Source organism: Filicampus tigris, chromosome 1 (assembly GCF_054856515.1).
Source record: "Filicampus tigris isolate MCC_2025a chromosome 1, RoL_Ftig_1.0, whole genome shotgun sequence".
Classification (NCBI taxonomy): domain Eukaryota; kingdom Metazoa; phylum Chordata; class Actinopteri; order Syngnathiformes; family Syngnathidae; genus Filicampus; species Filicampus tigris.
The window spans coordinates 36,109,663-36,127,768 of record NC_141217.1 but is presented as its reverse complement, the minus strand read 5'-3'; the positions used below and the strand labels follow the sequence as shown (position 1 = coordinate 36,127,768).

The 18,106-nt window shown below is 41.7% G+C and overlaps 1 protein-coding gene across 7 annotated transcripts in view; it reads right to left on the bottom strand.

The window, feature by feature from the left end:
* Positions 1 to 18,106, bottom strand: part of LOC147153884 (diacylglycerol kinase zeta-like) — a 79,828-nt gene that overhangs the window by 7,313 nt on the left and 54,409 nt on the right. For 4 of the 7 annotated variants that reach the window (XM_086037246.1, XM_086037238.1, XM_086037211.1 and 1 more), the window contains exons 26-30: positions 10,298 to 10,364; positions 8,032 to 8,072; positions 7,803 to 7,945; positions 7,350 to 7,436; positions 32 to 256 (exon numbers count right to left, since the gene is read on the bottom strand). In XM_086037246.1, coding sequence (XP_085893372.1) covers positions 32 to 256; positions 7,350 to 7,436; positions 7,803 to 7,945; positions 8,032 to 8,072; positions 10,298 to 10,364 — 563 coding nt within the window. The remainder of the gene's footprint in view (positions 1 to 31; positions 257 to 7,349; positions 7,437 to 7,802; positions 7,946 to 8,031; positions 8,073 to 10,297; positions 10,365 to 18,106) is intronic. The other 3 variants (XM_086037256.1, XM_086037219.1, XM_086037228.1) reach the window with 1 other exon arrangement.

The window sequence follows — 18,106 nt, the reverse complement described above, 5'->3', positions numbered from 1 at the left end:
TATGGAAAAGTCAAGCAGTGAGAGTACTGACCTCATGACTGGCTTAACCTCATCATTAGTGGTGACGGAGCGCTGGATGCAACCTTGTCTGCGAACCACAAAGCAGTAACAGCGTGAAATTAAAGAGTATAAGAAAAAGGTGAAGTCGCTGTCGAGCCAGCGTTGATATAATGTTATGCAATTGCCAACGAACCTTCGTAGTCTTCTAACCTCAGGTGTTGGACTCGGTGCTGAGGCAGAGCTGTCACTGCTCATCCTAAAAGACAGCACACAGTGTGCTTGAATGGACCTGGTCCACGTACACTCTAAAGTATTGTGACACGCTGCTATTACGGATAAATGGAAGGACTTCATGTAACTTTTGTGATCTGGTCCCAGGGACTTCATTGTTTTGTTTTGTTTTCTACACAGAGCCCATAGGATGAGCCACAAAAGAGAGGGATATATGAATCCTTTCCGACAATCATGAATAACTTGCAAAAATCCGTAGATTTCGACAATGGACTATATATGCACGGCAAGCTCATTACGTATTTCCTGTGGAAATGTTGGGATGGGCACGAGTTTGCGGTTTGCGTTTATTCCAATCTACTGGGACGCCATGTGGAGGAAAAACAATCTCATTCTTTAAAAGTCTGGTAAGGTATAGTAAATAGTTGGGAGATTGTGCTTTTGGAGGTGAAAATGTCCTCCGAATTTGTGACGTTTTTTTAAAGATGAAGGAAAAGCTCCACCGGCCAACTCTGTGGTGTGCCGGTCATGACGTTCAGCTTTTTATTTCAACACGTTTGCCACCAGTGAGCCTGTATTACAAAGGAGATGGAACGTTTATACATTCAACGAGACAATTTAAGTGTTGCGACATCCAATCGACGATAGCCTGTATGTATTTCTCTCAGTTTCTTCCTGCTCGGTCATGAAGCTGCGTTTACGGGGATCTAAAACAAGCCGTGGGAACATTTCTCCTCGTTCTGCAGTTAGTATTATTATTTTATTATTGGTTGTCTTTTATGTTTTCGCAAGCTCAATTTGTCTGTATCCGCGCTATATAACATGACAAATAAGGCTTTCTATTATTGTTGTCTTGTTTTGTGCACTCTGAACTTTGTGGGCATTTGAGTTGAGCCTCATTAAATCAGATATGGTGCTTTGATTTGCTTCACCGACACTTGGATAACTGGAGCCAAATATTTATGGTAACTTGACATCAATCTAGCAGACGGAGAGTAGAATTAAAGAGTTTGAGCATATCAATGCTAACAATATGCGTTCGACTAGTAACCGGATATTAGCACGCCTCCATACCCCAAAGGCGGAAATGGTGCACGCATTGCTCTTTGAAGTCCTTTGGTATTTACCGTAATATTCAAATGCCCGGTCCTTACTGAAACCTAAATTAACAGCAGACTACTTTAAACATCCATCCATCTAGCGCTTCTCTTGTTGGGTGAGATGCAAGGGACGTCTTAGGCTGGTCATGAGCACGGGAAGAGAGGGAAAATTGCACACAGAAAGGCCCAAGCCAAGATAAAGCCGAATGTTTTGGATGCTTTTCAACTGTGAGGCAGACGTGCTATCAACATGCCCCATACTGCCCACTCTTGTGAAACACATTCAATTACAGCTGCTAGGCGTCCTCATTACTCTCATCCCGAGTGTGAGATGACTGATGATGATGGAGATTCTGATCATGATGGTGGCGGATCAGCTTACGCTTAGCTGTTTGCATCCAGCGACTGGGAGACATTTGTTTTTGGGGGGGGGGGGACCGTATCACAGATATACAGCAGTCCCTCGTTTATCGTGGGGGTTACGTTATAACTTTCTTTTTTTTTTGGACTGGTTAAAAAAAAAAAAAAAAAAAAAAAAAAAAAAATCGGAAAACGATTTCATTTAGGTTAAAAAAAAATGCTGGATATGATCTCAATTGATTCGTGTCAATTCTACACAGCAAAATGTTTAGTCTTATGAAAGCAAGCGACGGTGCACAATGTGAAATGGGTAGATCATTCATTTACTGAATGAATGTTCACAGTGCCTAAAGACTGCTTGAATACATTAATGGGCAAGGCAAGGGACGTGGCAGAAGACACGTTTTAAAGTTGTAAACCATAGAGGCAAGAAAGTTCAGCTTTAACTCTCAATTTAAAAAAAGGATTAAGTCCCAGTACTGTGTCACATTGATAGAACTAGGTTGCAGAGGCTATAAAATAGTATGGTTCAGTAGAGCAGGACCAAGATTCATAAAATCTATGTCAGGATTTTCTACAAAGTGTATGAACTTGCTGGACAGCAACAACTCTCAAGGGATGATGTTGAGCTTCTGACACATTTTTATGCTGCCATATTTAAAACAAAAAAAAGCAGCACATGTTTCCGCTTTGAATTTACATTTGACAATTTTTTCCAAATTGTTTAAGAGTAATTGAGTAAAAATGAATAATTCACAAATTAAGTTGAGGTTTCTTTACTTCAAGCCAAACAGTCGTAATTAAAGGTGGTGCTACACTTACACCCAAGTTTCAGCCATCTTATTTTATTCAGTGCCAACTACAACAGAGATGTCATGTTATTTTAGTAATCTATCTATGTTATTGCCTCTTTAAATATTCCCAGAGACAGCAGTACAAGGCTCTCTGGTGGATGTCTTCTCTGGTAATGGACTGAAAGATTTGTAAAGTATTGATGTTATATTACTGGGTTGGAATATAATTGCATATTATGTATACAGTGGATAGAAAAAATATCAACATACCTCTGTTCAAAATGAGACCAGTACAAATAATTCAAAACTGTGACCTATAATATGTACAACTGGATTTAAAGGGGGAAAAAAAGAAATACTTGCGAGATGGCAAGTTAAGATAAGCGACTGTGACTGCACAAGTATATACACCCTCTTATAATGGGGGGGGGGGTGGGGGGGGGTGACTGTGAGCAATCACATTCAAACATTCTGCAATCATGCTTATCATGCTTATCATCCCCAAATGAAATAAATTCAACAGATTTGGGTAGGCTTTTCTTGACATTTTTGGAGTCGGATCATACAGCAATAGGCCATGGTCTACAGAGAGCTTCCATAACATCAGAGGGATCTCATTGCTCAAAGGTATCAGTCAGGCACAAAGGAAATTCAAAGTCATTAAATTCAAAGTCATTAAATGCACCATGGAACCATGAAGAAAGTCATCATCGAGTGGAGAAAATATGGTACAAGAGTGACATTGCCAAGCAACGGACATCCTTCCAAAATTGATGATAAGGCGAGAAGAAAACACATTGCAAATATCCCACATACTCTGCAAGTACAAAGTAGTTTCATTTTACTTCCTGTCCCAAAAATGTTTCTTTCCTTTTTTTTTTTTCTTCAATTGAGTGAAGAATACTTTATTGGTTGAAAACATTTTGTCATGATTCATATCTTTGCCTTTGTATTTATATCACAAAGCACTTGCATTTGAACAGGGATGTATGTATTTTTTATTGAGTTGTAAAGGTTATGGGTCACATACTGTACATGATGAAAGACGTTTTGAAAATGATTTACCTTGGCGTGATTTATTTACATCACAAAAATGGCTTTTGAACAGCTCATGTATTGAGTATATATATATATATATATATATATATATATATATATATATATATATATATATGATATTTTGTAAATGGTCATAATTTTACGGTGGGTCACTGTATGGTTTATCTTTGAAAATTGTTATATAGTACAATGAATTTTTTTAGACCGCATAAGTAGTCTTCGTGTGGATCTTTGGTTAAAACAAAAGACACTAAAGCCCGTATCTCACTGAGCCGTGAGTGTCTGCTCATGTGGCGAATGTTGCTTTTTTTTCCTGTCGGGGAACATCTTTGCAACCCTGACAAAAAAAAAACCAATGCAAACACTCACAAGCGGTCACAGCTCAGTGAGATACCATAATAAAACACACACTCTTTTCAAATCAATCGAACAGCCCATTTGGTTTCATACGAATCCAAATGGGCTTTCCACCAATACAATGAAATCACATAATACACATCGTGGTTCAGGAATAGACCGTATACAACAATATTTCATTAACGTAATTGCTGATTATGGAAGACTTTAGACCTCCGCGTGAAAGGGGTTCAACCTCATCTACCTCATTAGCGACACCACAGGCAATAATAATGCTGCACGCCCCTGCAGGCACAGCGTTGTGGATCCATTACTCACTTAACGATACTGTTTTTTAGTCATTCTTTTTTCACGTCTTAGTAACATTAACATTTCATTTCCTATTCCTAATTAAGCAGAGGGTGAACAAGTACTCTTCACCTCCAAAGGTTATTCGTGTAAGTTGGAGAAGTAAAATAACTCAGTGATGCAAAAAAAGGGAGCCAGATGAGATTTTGTGCATATTTCTTCAGGCACGTACATTCCTACATTTGAGTGCATTGTCTTGAAATCGTTCAGCTGCAACTGCATGGTAAGAGCCACTTTTGGTGGCTGTCGGATGAAAAGCCTCAAGTTACTTAAAAAATGCTCTACAAGCAGTAGAGAGGGATGCTCAATTATCACTGTGTTCAATAACGAGAGGAAGCTTCCCCAATTTTCCCCCTTTTTTTTTATTTTTATAAATAACGATACAGCCTCATTAAATAAAATGCATCAGTTTGCTTCATACGATGTCCGGTATATTTCAAAAAGTCAAAAATAATATCTTGGGACGTCTTGCATGTGTATCAACTGTCCAGATTGTTTGACCTATGGAGGGTTTGTTTGAATATTTCCACCCCAATGGCAAATTTGAAAAGAAAAAAAAACAAAACAAGAAAAACACAACATGTTTTTGCGTGTAGGTGTTTGTCAGAAAGAGAGAGAGAGAGAGTGAGAGAGACCGGGTGATGGAGAGAAGCTAAGAGAGGGATGTAATTATCGTGGGAGGGATATTGTTCACCTCTGGCCGAGCGTGGGCAAACTGCTACGCTGCTCGTCTGTGTGTGTTGAGTGTGTGCGCGCGTGCACATATCGAAATACAGCAAAACGATGTGATTCAAGAGCTCCGACATGCATTTCATTTCTCTCTCCATCAACCTTTTTTTTTTTTTTCCGCATTACCATTTCAATCTCCCTCTCTCTCTCTCTCTCTCTCTCTCTCTCTCTCTCACTCTCCCCAAAGTGCACAAATGCCTCTTGGACGAGTCATCTCTGCACCTCATCCGCCCACTTGATCCACTCAGGATTGCAAATCAGACTGCCAACACAAACATGCATACACACACACACACACACTCGCACGCAGATTAGCCAATATATTCCGCTGTTAGGATCACAATATTGTGTTGTCCTGTATGTCAACTTCTCCGATCGTAGCACTTACTGAGCATCCGACCAACAGCCAAATAGTCTTCACTCATCATTAAATATTTTTTTAATATTCTGGCTTGTCAACTTCTAGTAATGGGAACACTGCAGTTTTCAGAAGCTACAAATGCTCCTATGAACAAAAAAAAACAACCCTCAATTTATTACAATAGATTTTAACAAGTAATCCAAGTAGAATATGTACTGTAAATAAAAAAAAGACCTGTAGTGATGGCCTACATATCTAGTCTTCTAAAACGGTGTTGGCCAAACTATGTTGAGTCAAGGCACATATTTTGCAATTAAAAAAAATAAATAAAAAAAAGAATCTAACGGCACACCACCAAACACAAATTCTACATGAGCGAGGGCTCGAACGATATGGATTTTTGAGGCTGTTGCCGATTCGGATATTTGAGAGAAAAAAAAAAAAAAACGCATTACAGATTAAGCAGCCAATTAATTTAATTGGCAATCTGCAATCACGAATAAATCCATGGGGATGTTTTTAAGGAGACGAAGAAGAAGAATCTAGTGTTGTAATGTGATTGGTCCTAATTCTGTCTATCTCTCTTTGTTTTTTTTGTTTTTTAAACCCAGCAAGGCGCTTTCACCCCATGCTGAACAATTCTAAACAACCAACCTCTTATTCAGTTTTGCAGGACAAATGGTACCAAGTGTTGCCTTAATACCTGTGCTGCCAGGCTCACCGCGAGCTATGTCATTTCTATCCTACTTGGTCCATTGGCACATTTCCAATTTCTCAAAAGAGTCTACTCTAGATAAAAATCATTTCATTCAATTTCACTGCGGTGTTCCTTTCCTCAGTCAAAAAGCTGATCAATTCTAAAATATTGGGAGTGTTTCTTTTGTTATTTTAAAGCGGGATTTGATGCACAACGACAAAAATAGACGAGTTGAATCCCAAACTTAAAAAAAAACATGGGGTTTGACTTTATGACGTGATTAATTTAATTACACGCTGAAATGAACAGGAGGACTGTGTAAGCTCAGTGGACTTTTTTTTTGGTTGTTTTTTTCTTTCTCCCATTCAACGAACGATGCTTTTACAAATAGAATGTATCAACTACAGCAAAAAGCACAGCAAATAAATCCACTCAAATCTACTAACCGATGTAGCATGTGTCAGTTAATTGTGTACGTCCGCACGAATAAATGTGGTTGCCTTGGTGCATGCACGCTTCTAAATGCAGTTGCATTTGACGCGGAGGCAGGGCAAACTTAAAGCCCTCAATGCATATGCACAGGCGCACACAGACACGTTCAAGTTTTCATTTAGCTGCTTTTTCCCACAGCAAAGGAGGAAATGCAAATGAACATTATTCATCATGACTACAGTATACCCCCACATGGAAATAGTGTACGCGTACAACCAGGCAGAGACACATAAAAGGCTGCGAATTATTCTTGCCTACTTCACGCAGGCTTTGCCATCCAACAGGCACGGCAATCCAAACAGCCCCTATTCACAGTGAGCCAGCCAATCCCATCCCACAGCACCTACTACACTATGTTCTCTGTACGGGTGTCATCATGTCACTAATCACGCAAGCCTCCAATTATGCCTCCTGCTAGAAGCTTGTGTGTTCAGTGTGACTTCATGTATACGTGCATTTTTCCAAGCTTACAAAACAGCACGCATTTTACACTATGTGGACAAAAATATGCGGACACTTGACCAATCACTCATGAAAACGGATTTTTACTTCATCCCACAGGTGTTTGAGAAGGTCGATAAGGCTCCAGTTCACCCGCTAGCTTAATGAGAACCAGCACTGTCCAAAATAAATGGATGTATGGAAAACATTCACTATTTTTAACTATTTTACAAATATTAAAAAACTCTAGAAACATTACAGGCCTAAAACAGGAAAGGACCCTTTAAGCCCCACAGTTAAATATGAAGAAATAAGCATACATGTGTTGTTTTTTTAGATGAATTTGAAAAGTTGAGTTAACAGTGGAAGTATGTTCTTACTTGTAAGAAGAAGGTGACGATGGAGAAAGACAGGGAGCCACAGGGAAGACAAACATATCGTTGGGGCCCTGATTTAAGCTGCTTTCCCTAAAGATGACAAAAATAAGGTTTATACCCTGGGTGGCTATTGAAAAAAAAAAAAATCAAATGAACTCATTCACTGCCATTGACGAATGTACTTGTCTTTTCACAGTCCAGCCATTCAATCGCACTAACTTATTTATATATATTTTTTTTCAATTTTTTTTTTTCAAACATTGGGCTAAAAGAGGGTCTGACAATGTCTGGCAGTGAATGAGTTAAAAAAAATAAACCCAAGTCATTGCAAAAAGCAACAAGTTACAAATACTAGGAACAGCTCTCGGTATTATGCGGTGTCAGCACTGTAATTCAAATTGGGTGGGTCAAGTCAATGGGTTAAAGGCTGACACGAATGGAGGTATTATGACCTACCCATTGTCAGCCAAGCTGGAAGAAGGATGAACCAGGTCAGGCATGGCGGTTGGAGAGGTGCCGACTGTCATTGTTACAATCAGCTCCGGGTCTAGGATAAAGAGTTCTTCGTGGGAGATTTCTGACACATAGTTGAGATGTTCCTGTTGAACACAATTGACATTTTATGCAGGGAATCAAGGCGCCACATGGTAATACATTACCAAACCCTCGAAGGAGATCAACCCACCTGTGCCCTGTCTATCCTGTAAAAACGATCAGCGGTTGTAGCTGCGGAGATAAATACAGTGTTTTAAAGTGGAGCTTGTTGCAAGGACGAGAAAATGGAAAGTATTCTCTTGATATAAAATACAGTAATCCTTTTACGGAACTCGAAGGTTGTTCCTCCACTAGTGCTGCAATTAAAGATGAGGCGGCGGTATGTAGTTATTTGCATTCTATAAGAAACAACCTTAGCCCGAGAGAAAGAGCCAACACCAAATGCCACATCTGTGTTATTCTCTTTGCTCATTTGCTGAAATAGATCATCTTTTTGTTGGTTTACAGTATTCTGCCCCATGGAAATCAGGTATGTTAGAAAGGAAAATACTCTCAGAGCTGGAAAAGTACCAGACTTTACAATGTAAATCACAGTAAGGCAGGTTATGTTGAGTAAGGTTTCCTTTCAATGGATTTATTTTTACCTCGCTGGATAACAACGTCACTGAATCTCATTTCCTCTGTTGTGCTCACATCTTTTCCAATGTTTCCATCTTGGCTGCATCTTTTTTTGGGTTCAAATTCCACAAGGATTCTTTGAGCTTGTTAGGCATTCCGAATATGTTCGATTGCCTAGATGTTTTTGTTCTTCTTCAAAGCCTCTCACAAATTAAATGAATGTTCATTATATCCGCTGGTAAATATCATTTGGTTGAAATATTTGGGAGGTTGTAGTGACAGCACATTTTTACCAATGTATAGTTTTATCCAAAGCTGGGCATTCCGCTTATCCGACGGACCGGTTCGTCTATCCGCCTATGACGGACGCCCATTTTGTAGCCGATAAATGATAGACGGGAACCTTAAAAAAAATAGTCGCACCAAGCACAGTTTGAAACGCATTTTTCCCGTCTATATAATCATCTATCGTCTATTTTTACAGCGAGGCTGCCATGGGCGCGCCGAGGCTTCCGCTTCCCGTTGGCCGCGGCAGAGACTTTTTGACAGTTTCTGGGTCCTAAAAGGAGATGAATTTAGTCCAGCCGCGGTGAGTGTTCCATGCCGGGCTGAATTTTTGCGTCAAATTTCTGTCAGCGGGGTGGGGGTTGCCGTTCGAAGTTGGTCAGCGGAAATGCTAACGGAAACCCGTTAAAAATGATAGGCGGAGCGGCCTATAAGCGATTACCATTTGGTCCGGCCGGACAAAAAAAGCGGAAAGGCGGACGGCAGAAGGGTACACCGGCTACAGACAGAACGGACCGGGAAATATTAGTAAAATGCCCAGCTCTGCTTTTATCCAATATTTTTTTAACCACCAACTCATTTTCTATACACCACTTGTCCTCATTAGGGTCACATGTACACTCACATAGCCAATATAGAGTCTTTAATTTCTGGATGTGGAAAGAAATTGTAGAAAACCCACAGAGGAAACATGTAAACCGTTATTCCACCGTGATGCCAGGTTTGAAACCATCCATCCATCTTTCACACAGCCAGCTTATCCTCATTAGGGTTGCGGGTGAGCTGGAGCCTATCCCAGCTGCTGTGAGCGAGAGGCAGGGTCCACCGCGGACGGCTTTGCCAGCCAATCGCAGGGCACAGCTAAGACAAACAACCATTCACACTCATATTCATACCTAAGGGCACTTTAGATTCATCAATGAAGCTAACATGCGTGTTTTTGGAATGCGGGAGGAAGCCGGTGTACCGGGAGAAAATTCACGCAAGCAGGGGGAGGATATGCAAATGACACTGTGCCGACGCTTTTAAAAATGTAACTCTTATCTCTAATAATGGCTACTTTGACAAAAGTCCAATATGTTTGACAATGTTATGCATGCCAGCAGTGTTTATCAGTATCAGGAGGCACGCGTTTCCCAGAAGCCCATGTTGGCAGATAAAGCAAAAGCTGTTAACCAGTGAAAATAATGAACTGTGTGGGCTGTCTCTCGGGCAGCCATCTGAGCGTCTGGAAGCATGAAACTTAAGAGTAATTTAGGCAAAGTTTAGCTGCAAAGTTCTACCGGCCTTCAGGCGAGCCTTTTTAAGAAAAGATCTCTTGGATTCAAAAATGCTGTTTAAAATCTGTACAATCGTGTTCTTTTTTTATCCAGTGTTTTGTCTTCGCGGTCAGAGTGGACTGTACCGACAGCCGTTTTGCACAAGTTGGTGTGAGGACATGTTGATCTTCATGCCTGTATAGAGAGATCCTTTCATAAAACTATTAATTCCTACTCTTAATAAAGTATAACTTATACAACTAATGGACAACATCAATGAGCCATGATACTTACAATCGAGGAAACACCACTTTGGCGACAATCGCTGTGAGGAAAGATTCTTCGTCTTTACAGCTTCCTCCTAAACACAAATAAGATTTTTAATGAAGAGAATCTGAGGCTGAAGAATGAAAATAGAAAAGACAAGGACTGTGCAGCCGCATCCGTAACCATTTAACAACAGATATAACAGAGATATAACAATCATAAATTTGTCCTTTTAGTAAGTAAGCCACATTATCTCCATACACCCAATAATATTTATCTAATTCTTTTCGCACTATATTGTTCTGTCTAAAATACAAACATGGCAACATATTTGAAATCCAATAAACCTTCTGTTCTAGCTGCCTCCAAAAGGCAGAATACACACAAGACTCTTGGCCATTTCCTCTTGTACCAATTCTGTCTTCGAATATATGTTACAAACCTTGTGTGATGTATTCAGAGACAACTACAGTAACATGATCTCCTGCCTCCGTACTCCTCCTCCTCCTCTGATCCCGAGCCAACATATCAAAGACTAGCTGCAGAAAGCTACAGAAGAACACAACGCATTTTGGAATTCCTCTCTGTTTATTCATTTTATTGACCAACGGCTGACCACACAGACATCAGGATTTCAATATCTATTTAGTATCAATAAAACAGTAAAATAGAGGGCCACTTGGTCCACTAAAATGTACAAGGAGTACTCCATCCATCCCTCTACCCATCATCTACAGCTTATTCGGGTTCAGGTCCTGGAGGCAGCAGCTTCGGCAGGGAAGGTGAGACTTTCCTCTCCCGAGCCACATCTTCCAGCTCTTCCGGAGGGATCCCAAGGCGATCCCAGGCTAGCCGGGAGACATAGTCTATCCAGCGTGTCCTGGGTCAACCCCGGGGCCTCCTGCCCGGTGGGACATGCCCGGAACACCTCATCGGGGAGGCGTCCAGGAGGCATCCTAATCAGATGCCCGAGCCACCTAATCTCGCTCCTTTCAACGTGGGGGAGCAGCAACTCGATTCTGAGTCCCTCCCGGATGAAAAAGCTTCTCACCCCATCTCTAAGGGAGAGCCCGGACACCCTGCGAGGAAACTCATTTCGGCTCAGCTCCTTCTTCACCATGACAGACGGATACAGAGTCCGCATCACTGCAGACGCCGCACCGATCCACCTGTCTCACACTCCGTCCTACCCTCACTCGTGAACAAGGCCCCAAGATACTTGAACTCCTCCACTTGGGGCAGAATCTCATCCCCGACCTGGAAAGGACACTCCACCCTTTTCCGACTGAGGGCCATGGTCTCAGATTTGGAGGTGCTGATTTTCAGCCCAAACGCTTCACACTCTGATGAAAATCGCTCCAGTGAGAGTTGGAGATCACAGTTTGAAGAAAACAATAGCCCCACATCATCTGCAAAAAGCAGAGATGCAATACTGAGGTCCCCAAACAGGACCCCCTCAACGCCTCAGCTGCACCAAGAAATTCTGTTCAGAAAAAGTTATGAATAGAATCAGTGACAAAGGGCACCGTTGGCGGAGTCCAACCCTCACTGAAAACGAATCCCACTTACTGCCGTTAATGCGGACCAAATTCTGATATCGATGTTACGGGGACCAAACAGCCCGTATTAGGGGACTCTGTACCCTGTACTCCCGAAGCACCCCTTCCACAGGTGGTGAACCCATGGGAAGGGGACCTACGTTGCCTTTTCGGCCTGAGCCCGGCCGGGCCCCTTGGATACTGGCATGGCCACCAGGCGCCCGGTGGGGGCCCCGGTGACCAGACAAGGGAAAACGCGGACCAATTATTTTACTCATCATAGGGGGTCTGTGAGCCGTGCTTTATCTGGTCCCTCACCTAGGACCTGTTTGTAATGGGTGACTCTGCCAGGGGCATTAAGCCCCAGAGAACTTAGCTCCTAGGATCAATGGGACACGCAAACCCCTCCACCACGGTAGGGTGATGGTTCATGGAGGGGAAATGAGTACAGTTACTGTTAAACTCTCAATGGACCTACACTCAACCACCGTTAATACAAACATACCCGTACTCTGATGTTATGTCAATTCACTTGAACTGCAAAAAGTAGAGAACATTGCCACTTTGTTGATTGTCAAACAACAACGAGGTCCTCTGTTGCTGGTTAGCTTGCATTTTCTATGACACTCATGTCACTTTCTACCAAAAAGAAAACTTTAGCTCTTACCCCAAATACGGAGTTCTTCGAACAACAAAGATGTCATGCTTCCTTGACATCAATAAACTCCCATGTCAACGTTTTAGAAAAATCCTTGAAGACCCCTCACAACAGGGGTGGGCAATTCCGGCCAGATTTAGTTGCCAGGTGTACAAATACTTCAAGTCGGTTCTGCATTTCATTGAGAAGCCAATAAAGCCATAGATTGGACACCACAGACACTGTAATCATGAAACCATACCGTTTAAAACAGCGGTCGTTATTTAAGCATCGACATCGATACGTAGGGTGAGAACAGAGAGTTTTGAAATAGAGTCCATGCAGAGTACTTTTCTGTTCGTGAGCGTAGCCCCTCTAACCTAACGCACGTCAACCTCATTCAACTTCAAAAAGTGACAACCCACAAAGCGCACAAAGTCAATGCATTTTGCTTACCCATTTACACACACTAATTAGATTCGGGTAACGGATTGCAGGGTTTTTCCTACATTCAAAATTGCGAGGCGGCCGCCTCCAGCCAGAGCGATTGATATTGCTCAACGCAGCGCAATTGATGTCCCTCTGCGGCAACTACGTATTTTAAGTACAGTTGCAGCGTTCGCCACTACGGAGGCAGTGTATCAGGCCTGGCCAAACCGCGTCTCGCAAGCCGCATGCGGCCGTTTGCCGGGTTTCAAGCGGCTCACTTAGCTCTGAACTTGCAGCGCGCCGTTGTCAACCCCATTCATGTGTATGTGGTGAGGTGCAGGACGACAGAATGGAACGTTGCTGGCCGGCTTCTCGTCCGGCCCCACCCCGACCCCCGCCACCTCACCCCCCGCGCGGGGAATAGTTACAGGGCCGCGAAGGGTATAGACTTGTATGAACCTGTCCGTGGCAGAAAAAAGGTTGCCGACCACTGCTGTATTGTACAAACATATAGTGAGTCCAATGCTGCCATTTTTGAACATTGCTGCTTGCGTGTCTGGGTGCATTATGCTGCTAACAAAGTGTTTGCGCACCATACATCCCATCAGTAAACAGAACCGATGAGCATCATCAGTCACCAGAGAGCAGGACATCAAACAGCGCTGAATCCCTCTGGTTGCTATGCAACACAGCGACACAAAGACCCCAAAACTCCATCCATCCATTTTATGAACCCTCAAGGTTTATTCATATAGCTTCAAAGATGAAACCAAAATAAAATACATTAAACACAACGGACGGCAGCACTGCTTGATTTCTGTACACAATCGACGTGGCGCTGGGCCAGCATGCCGTCAGAAGCACGGCGACCGCGTTCCCTACTTCACAAAAGTCGCGGTGACAGAGCATGACAGCAACGCAGCGTCGCAAGAATCCCACAGGCAAGATCCCCCCTGGCCGCCAAGATGAAAGACGGGCAAAAAATAAAAAGGGATAAAGGCAGGCATCAGCGAGAGGGACACAAATGGAGGGCGATTGAGGAGTTGAGCTTTCTGCATAGCTAACGTCCCCGAGCGTTGATTGAATCCTATAGGAGGTTCTCACAGGATTGTTTGTATGCTGTATGTGGATCGGATGTGAAACGCTCACCTCCAAAAATATTGGAACAGTGAGGGCAATTTATTTGCTTGCTGTGGATTGTAAATGTTTTGGTTTGATGTCGGAAGATGATTATGAGACAAAAGATCCAACATTCCGCTTAGTCGCATGTTTGCAACTTTGCATCTGATACACAATCGAGAAGACAACATTAGCGTATTTGTAAACAATTCACATTTTTAGTTGAGCAAAAGTTATGGAACAGATAGACCTACATTAGTCTGATCTTTCCTTGCATCAAGCCCGTGATGTCAATACCAAACACGTGCATTCATCTTTTGCTACATAATGAAGCATCGTCCAATCAGTTTGGCTGCATCTTTCTCTTTATATTAGCGGACAAAATCGATCTGTAGACTTTCATTTTGCTTCCGCCAGCATGTGTTGCATCGATGTCCTAGGAGGAGCCATGCACACCCGAGCCATGAGATAATAACCTCTGCTGTGAACCCGCGCCGCCGCCGCCGCTTCCGAGGCAGCGAACTCAGAGGCTTCACTCTCTTTTGAAGGCTGCAAGGAGTGAGCTTTTACTTATGTACACGCACGCAGCGCAAGCTGGCACACGTTACATAGTAGATGCCACCCACCGCACATTTGTGCTCCCAGGTAATCACGAAATCCCACTTGCTCCAGTGGACGTCAAATAAAAACGGATGTGAGATGGCGTGGAAAAATCCAGCTTTCAATTTAACGATGAACAAAAACTTGCTTACGGCCCCGATGGCTCGTCTTAAATCAAAAGATAAAAATCGATAATAAAAATATTCTCACACCGGATGTGGTCAAAAACTCTTTGGTGTTGCAATAGCTATAAAACACACGTGGCCAGCCTGATTACTGGAACTGAAATGATGCCAGGCGGTGGGAATGCTGGGCAGAGGCGTAGACCCAGCTGCGTATATAAACCACAATTATTTAGCAAATATAAATGCCCAAAATACAACATAATGAGCACGGAATTAAAGTGTTTACTCAAATATGACAGGAAATACGTCTCCTACAGAGGTCACGGGCAGATCCTTTCTTTTGCAAATGATTCGTTGGTAATAAGCTCATGACCACAAAAAACTTTTTCCCAGAATTATCGAGGCTCAGGTCTGTCGATTTAGGGAAATTCCTATTTTGCCGAATGGTTTCGATCTTATCTCATATTCTCAATTGCTGTTTTTTCACCCACAGTGTTTTGACCGTTTATCATTTCAGTAGTTTATAGTTAAGAGACTGTTTGGTTCAGTTCCCTTTAAGCCTTTGTTTTTAATAGTGCGCTGCACCTTTAAGAAAGAGTGCAAAAATAAGCGCGAGAACAAGAGCTTCCTGCTCACTAGTACGGTCAACACACGAAGCAAGTTGAGTTGTGGCTGACGCTTAAGTTCATAAAACGGCATTCCCTGTGAGTATTTTTCAAGTAATTAATAATAGATTGATGTTAGATAGTCAAGCTTGCAAATTAGAAATGGTTAAGAATGTAACTATTTACATTGCCGTCTGCGCCGCCATTTTGTTTGTGAATGGTAGACTTTCGTACATTTTATTCATTTGGGGGATTTATTATTCCCCCCCCCCAATGCATTTCAATACAGATATATTTTTACTATTTTTGGTCCGGGCCGGTGTCTATCCCCCGTGAATGACGGTGGTCGACTGTAGAGTACGTACAAGTTATTTCATTTAAACTATACCAATCTGATCGGCTGGTTCGACATTGGTCAATATTGTACATGCTATGCAAAATCGCCGATCTTGTAATATAATATGTGCAATCTATCAAGGACATCATTGTTCGCATCCACGAAATAAAACATTACAGCAAATACAACCTCAATCACTCCGGGGCCGTTCTGTGCTGACATAGTGTATATGTGAGCCTGAAAGCGAATCTATTTTTAGACCTATCTCATGTCGGGTGAGCGGAAAGACTCTGCGCTGGAGGCGGAACTGCGCCCCCGACCATCCAATCACCAAGTAATGGCGATCGTGTAGTTTTTCCGGGGGGAGCTGGTAAAAAAAATAATCGCAAAAGCCATTTTATTCATATGAAATAAAGAACTATTTATAACTTTCATCACATAGCATAAGTTACGTGAACTTCTTGTCACACACATTCAGCCAATCGCAGATGTTGTTTACACCTGTTGAACCAAGATTGCAATAGCTTCAGCAAAAGCCACCTGAATGATTGACAATGTTCATGCATTTTTTTTTAAATGTCAGGGAAGGAGATGTGGTAAACATGATGTCATATTTAATGTTTATCATTTTTTATTTTTGGTGGTTAATTATTTTTTCTTCCCCAATGCATTTTCACTACGGGGTCGACTGTAGAGTAAATACTCAAGTTGTTTCAATACATATATTGCTCCATCTTCTGATCGGAATCATTGAGCGAGTATTTTTATTTTTTTTTCCAAACTCACTGATCGGACCCAAAATCCTATCACTTAGACAGTTCAATGAGCGAAATGAAGTGAGGACTATGAGTGGTCAATCTATAAGAAAAAATATCACAGCAATCCTGATGGTGTGCAAATGTGCCCTCTCGGAGTTATGAGCAATACAAGGATGGCTTCAGAGCAATCTAATTGGCCAATTTAAATAGTTGCCACACATTCTTTTAAGTTCATTATCTTGCCTGTAAAATAATATCTTACTCATCCTAACAAGCAGAACATTTTTTCCTTTGATTGAGTTCCAATCCCTTGAGCTATGGCACTCCTATTAAGTGCCACTAAAGTAATATAATACCGGTACAATAATAAGAATACAAGAGACATACAGCAGGAAAAGTTAAGAGGCTTTTTTTGAAAAGAAATGAGAAGGGAAAAAAATGGATGATGTTCAATTTTGGACAAATTGATGTGATAACATTTATCTTCTGAATAGATGATATATTCATGGATTATACCAGCATTTCTCATTTGGACCAGAACTTGACTCCTAGTATACCCCAAATACTGTCATTGCAATTTAAAGTGTGGGTTAAAAAAAAACACGATAAACAGTAAGTACAAATGGTCTTCCTCACCTTTGCTTTGTCTTACTAAAAAAGCATAATTACAACAGAAGTTACAACATATTCCTATATTGGAACCATAACTTGGACTAAATGTTAGGGCCATATTTTATTTGTGAAAACGTGTGCTTTTCTTGTTGTGCAATGCAACCCCTTGAGTGAAGAACCTTTCCAGATTTTGCGTGTGGGTGTTTGTTGTGTGCACTGACATTTTGATGTGCGCTTTTAAAGAATATCAAGCAGGATATTGAAAAGGAAGCAAACGTTGATCTCTTGGTGGAAACCTTCAGCAGTCAATCACTCGTCCGCTGGCCATCACAACTGTTACCGTTTTTAACCTTTTCACGAGACTCTTACCTCTGGGTTGAGAGGTTATACTTCTAATGCAAGGGTTCATCATCTGGAGCAGCATACGAACAAACTTGAAAAAGTGTTGCACTATCGGCGGAGCAGACTTCTGCTTTCTAATTGCACATCTTTCTTAATTGGTGCGATGCTGGTTAGTTAACCTCTGAAAAGTCACATCCCAAACCTGATCGTGAAAGTCGCTGAAATTACAGTACAGAGAACATGCAGCAAGTGAAGCTTAATTAGCAGGCTCGATCCATAGCCGCTCTTTCATTCATGGATTGGAATTCTTTTTCTGCAAATACGTCGACATATTGCTCCTTTCGCTGAGATAGAAGCCCGGGAACAAAATTAATTAACTCGCCCAGAGACCAAGCATATATAGACTCAGAGGGTTGTGAGTAGCATAGGGGGTGATCAAAACTTGGTTTAACTGCAATCGCGCATGAAGTCACATGAAACCAGCAAATCAAGTAAGATGGTAGTATATCTCTTGATAATTTTGCACAGTAAGCATCTCAAGAATGAATTCCACAAATGTTTAGTTTGGGTGTTTTTTTCCCTGTGGTTTTGTTGTGATACCAGTGATGGCAAAGACAGAAAAAAGTGATGACCCAGGAATAAGAAACTGAAATAATTGCAAAGGAGCGGTAGCGTCATGTGCTCAATACAATAAGGCTAGTATTTGATTTATTGTTTTTTAAAAAGTCCACTGC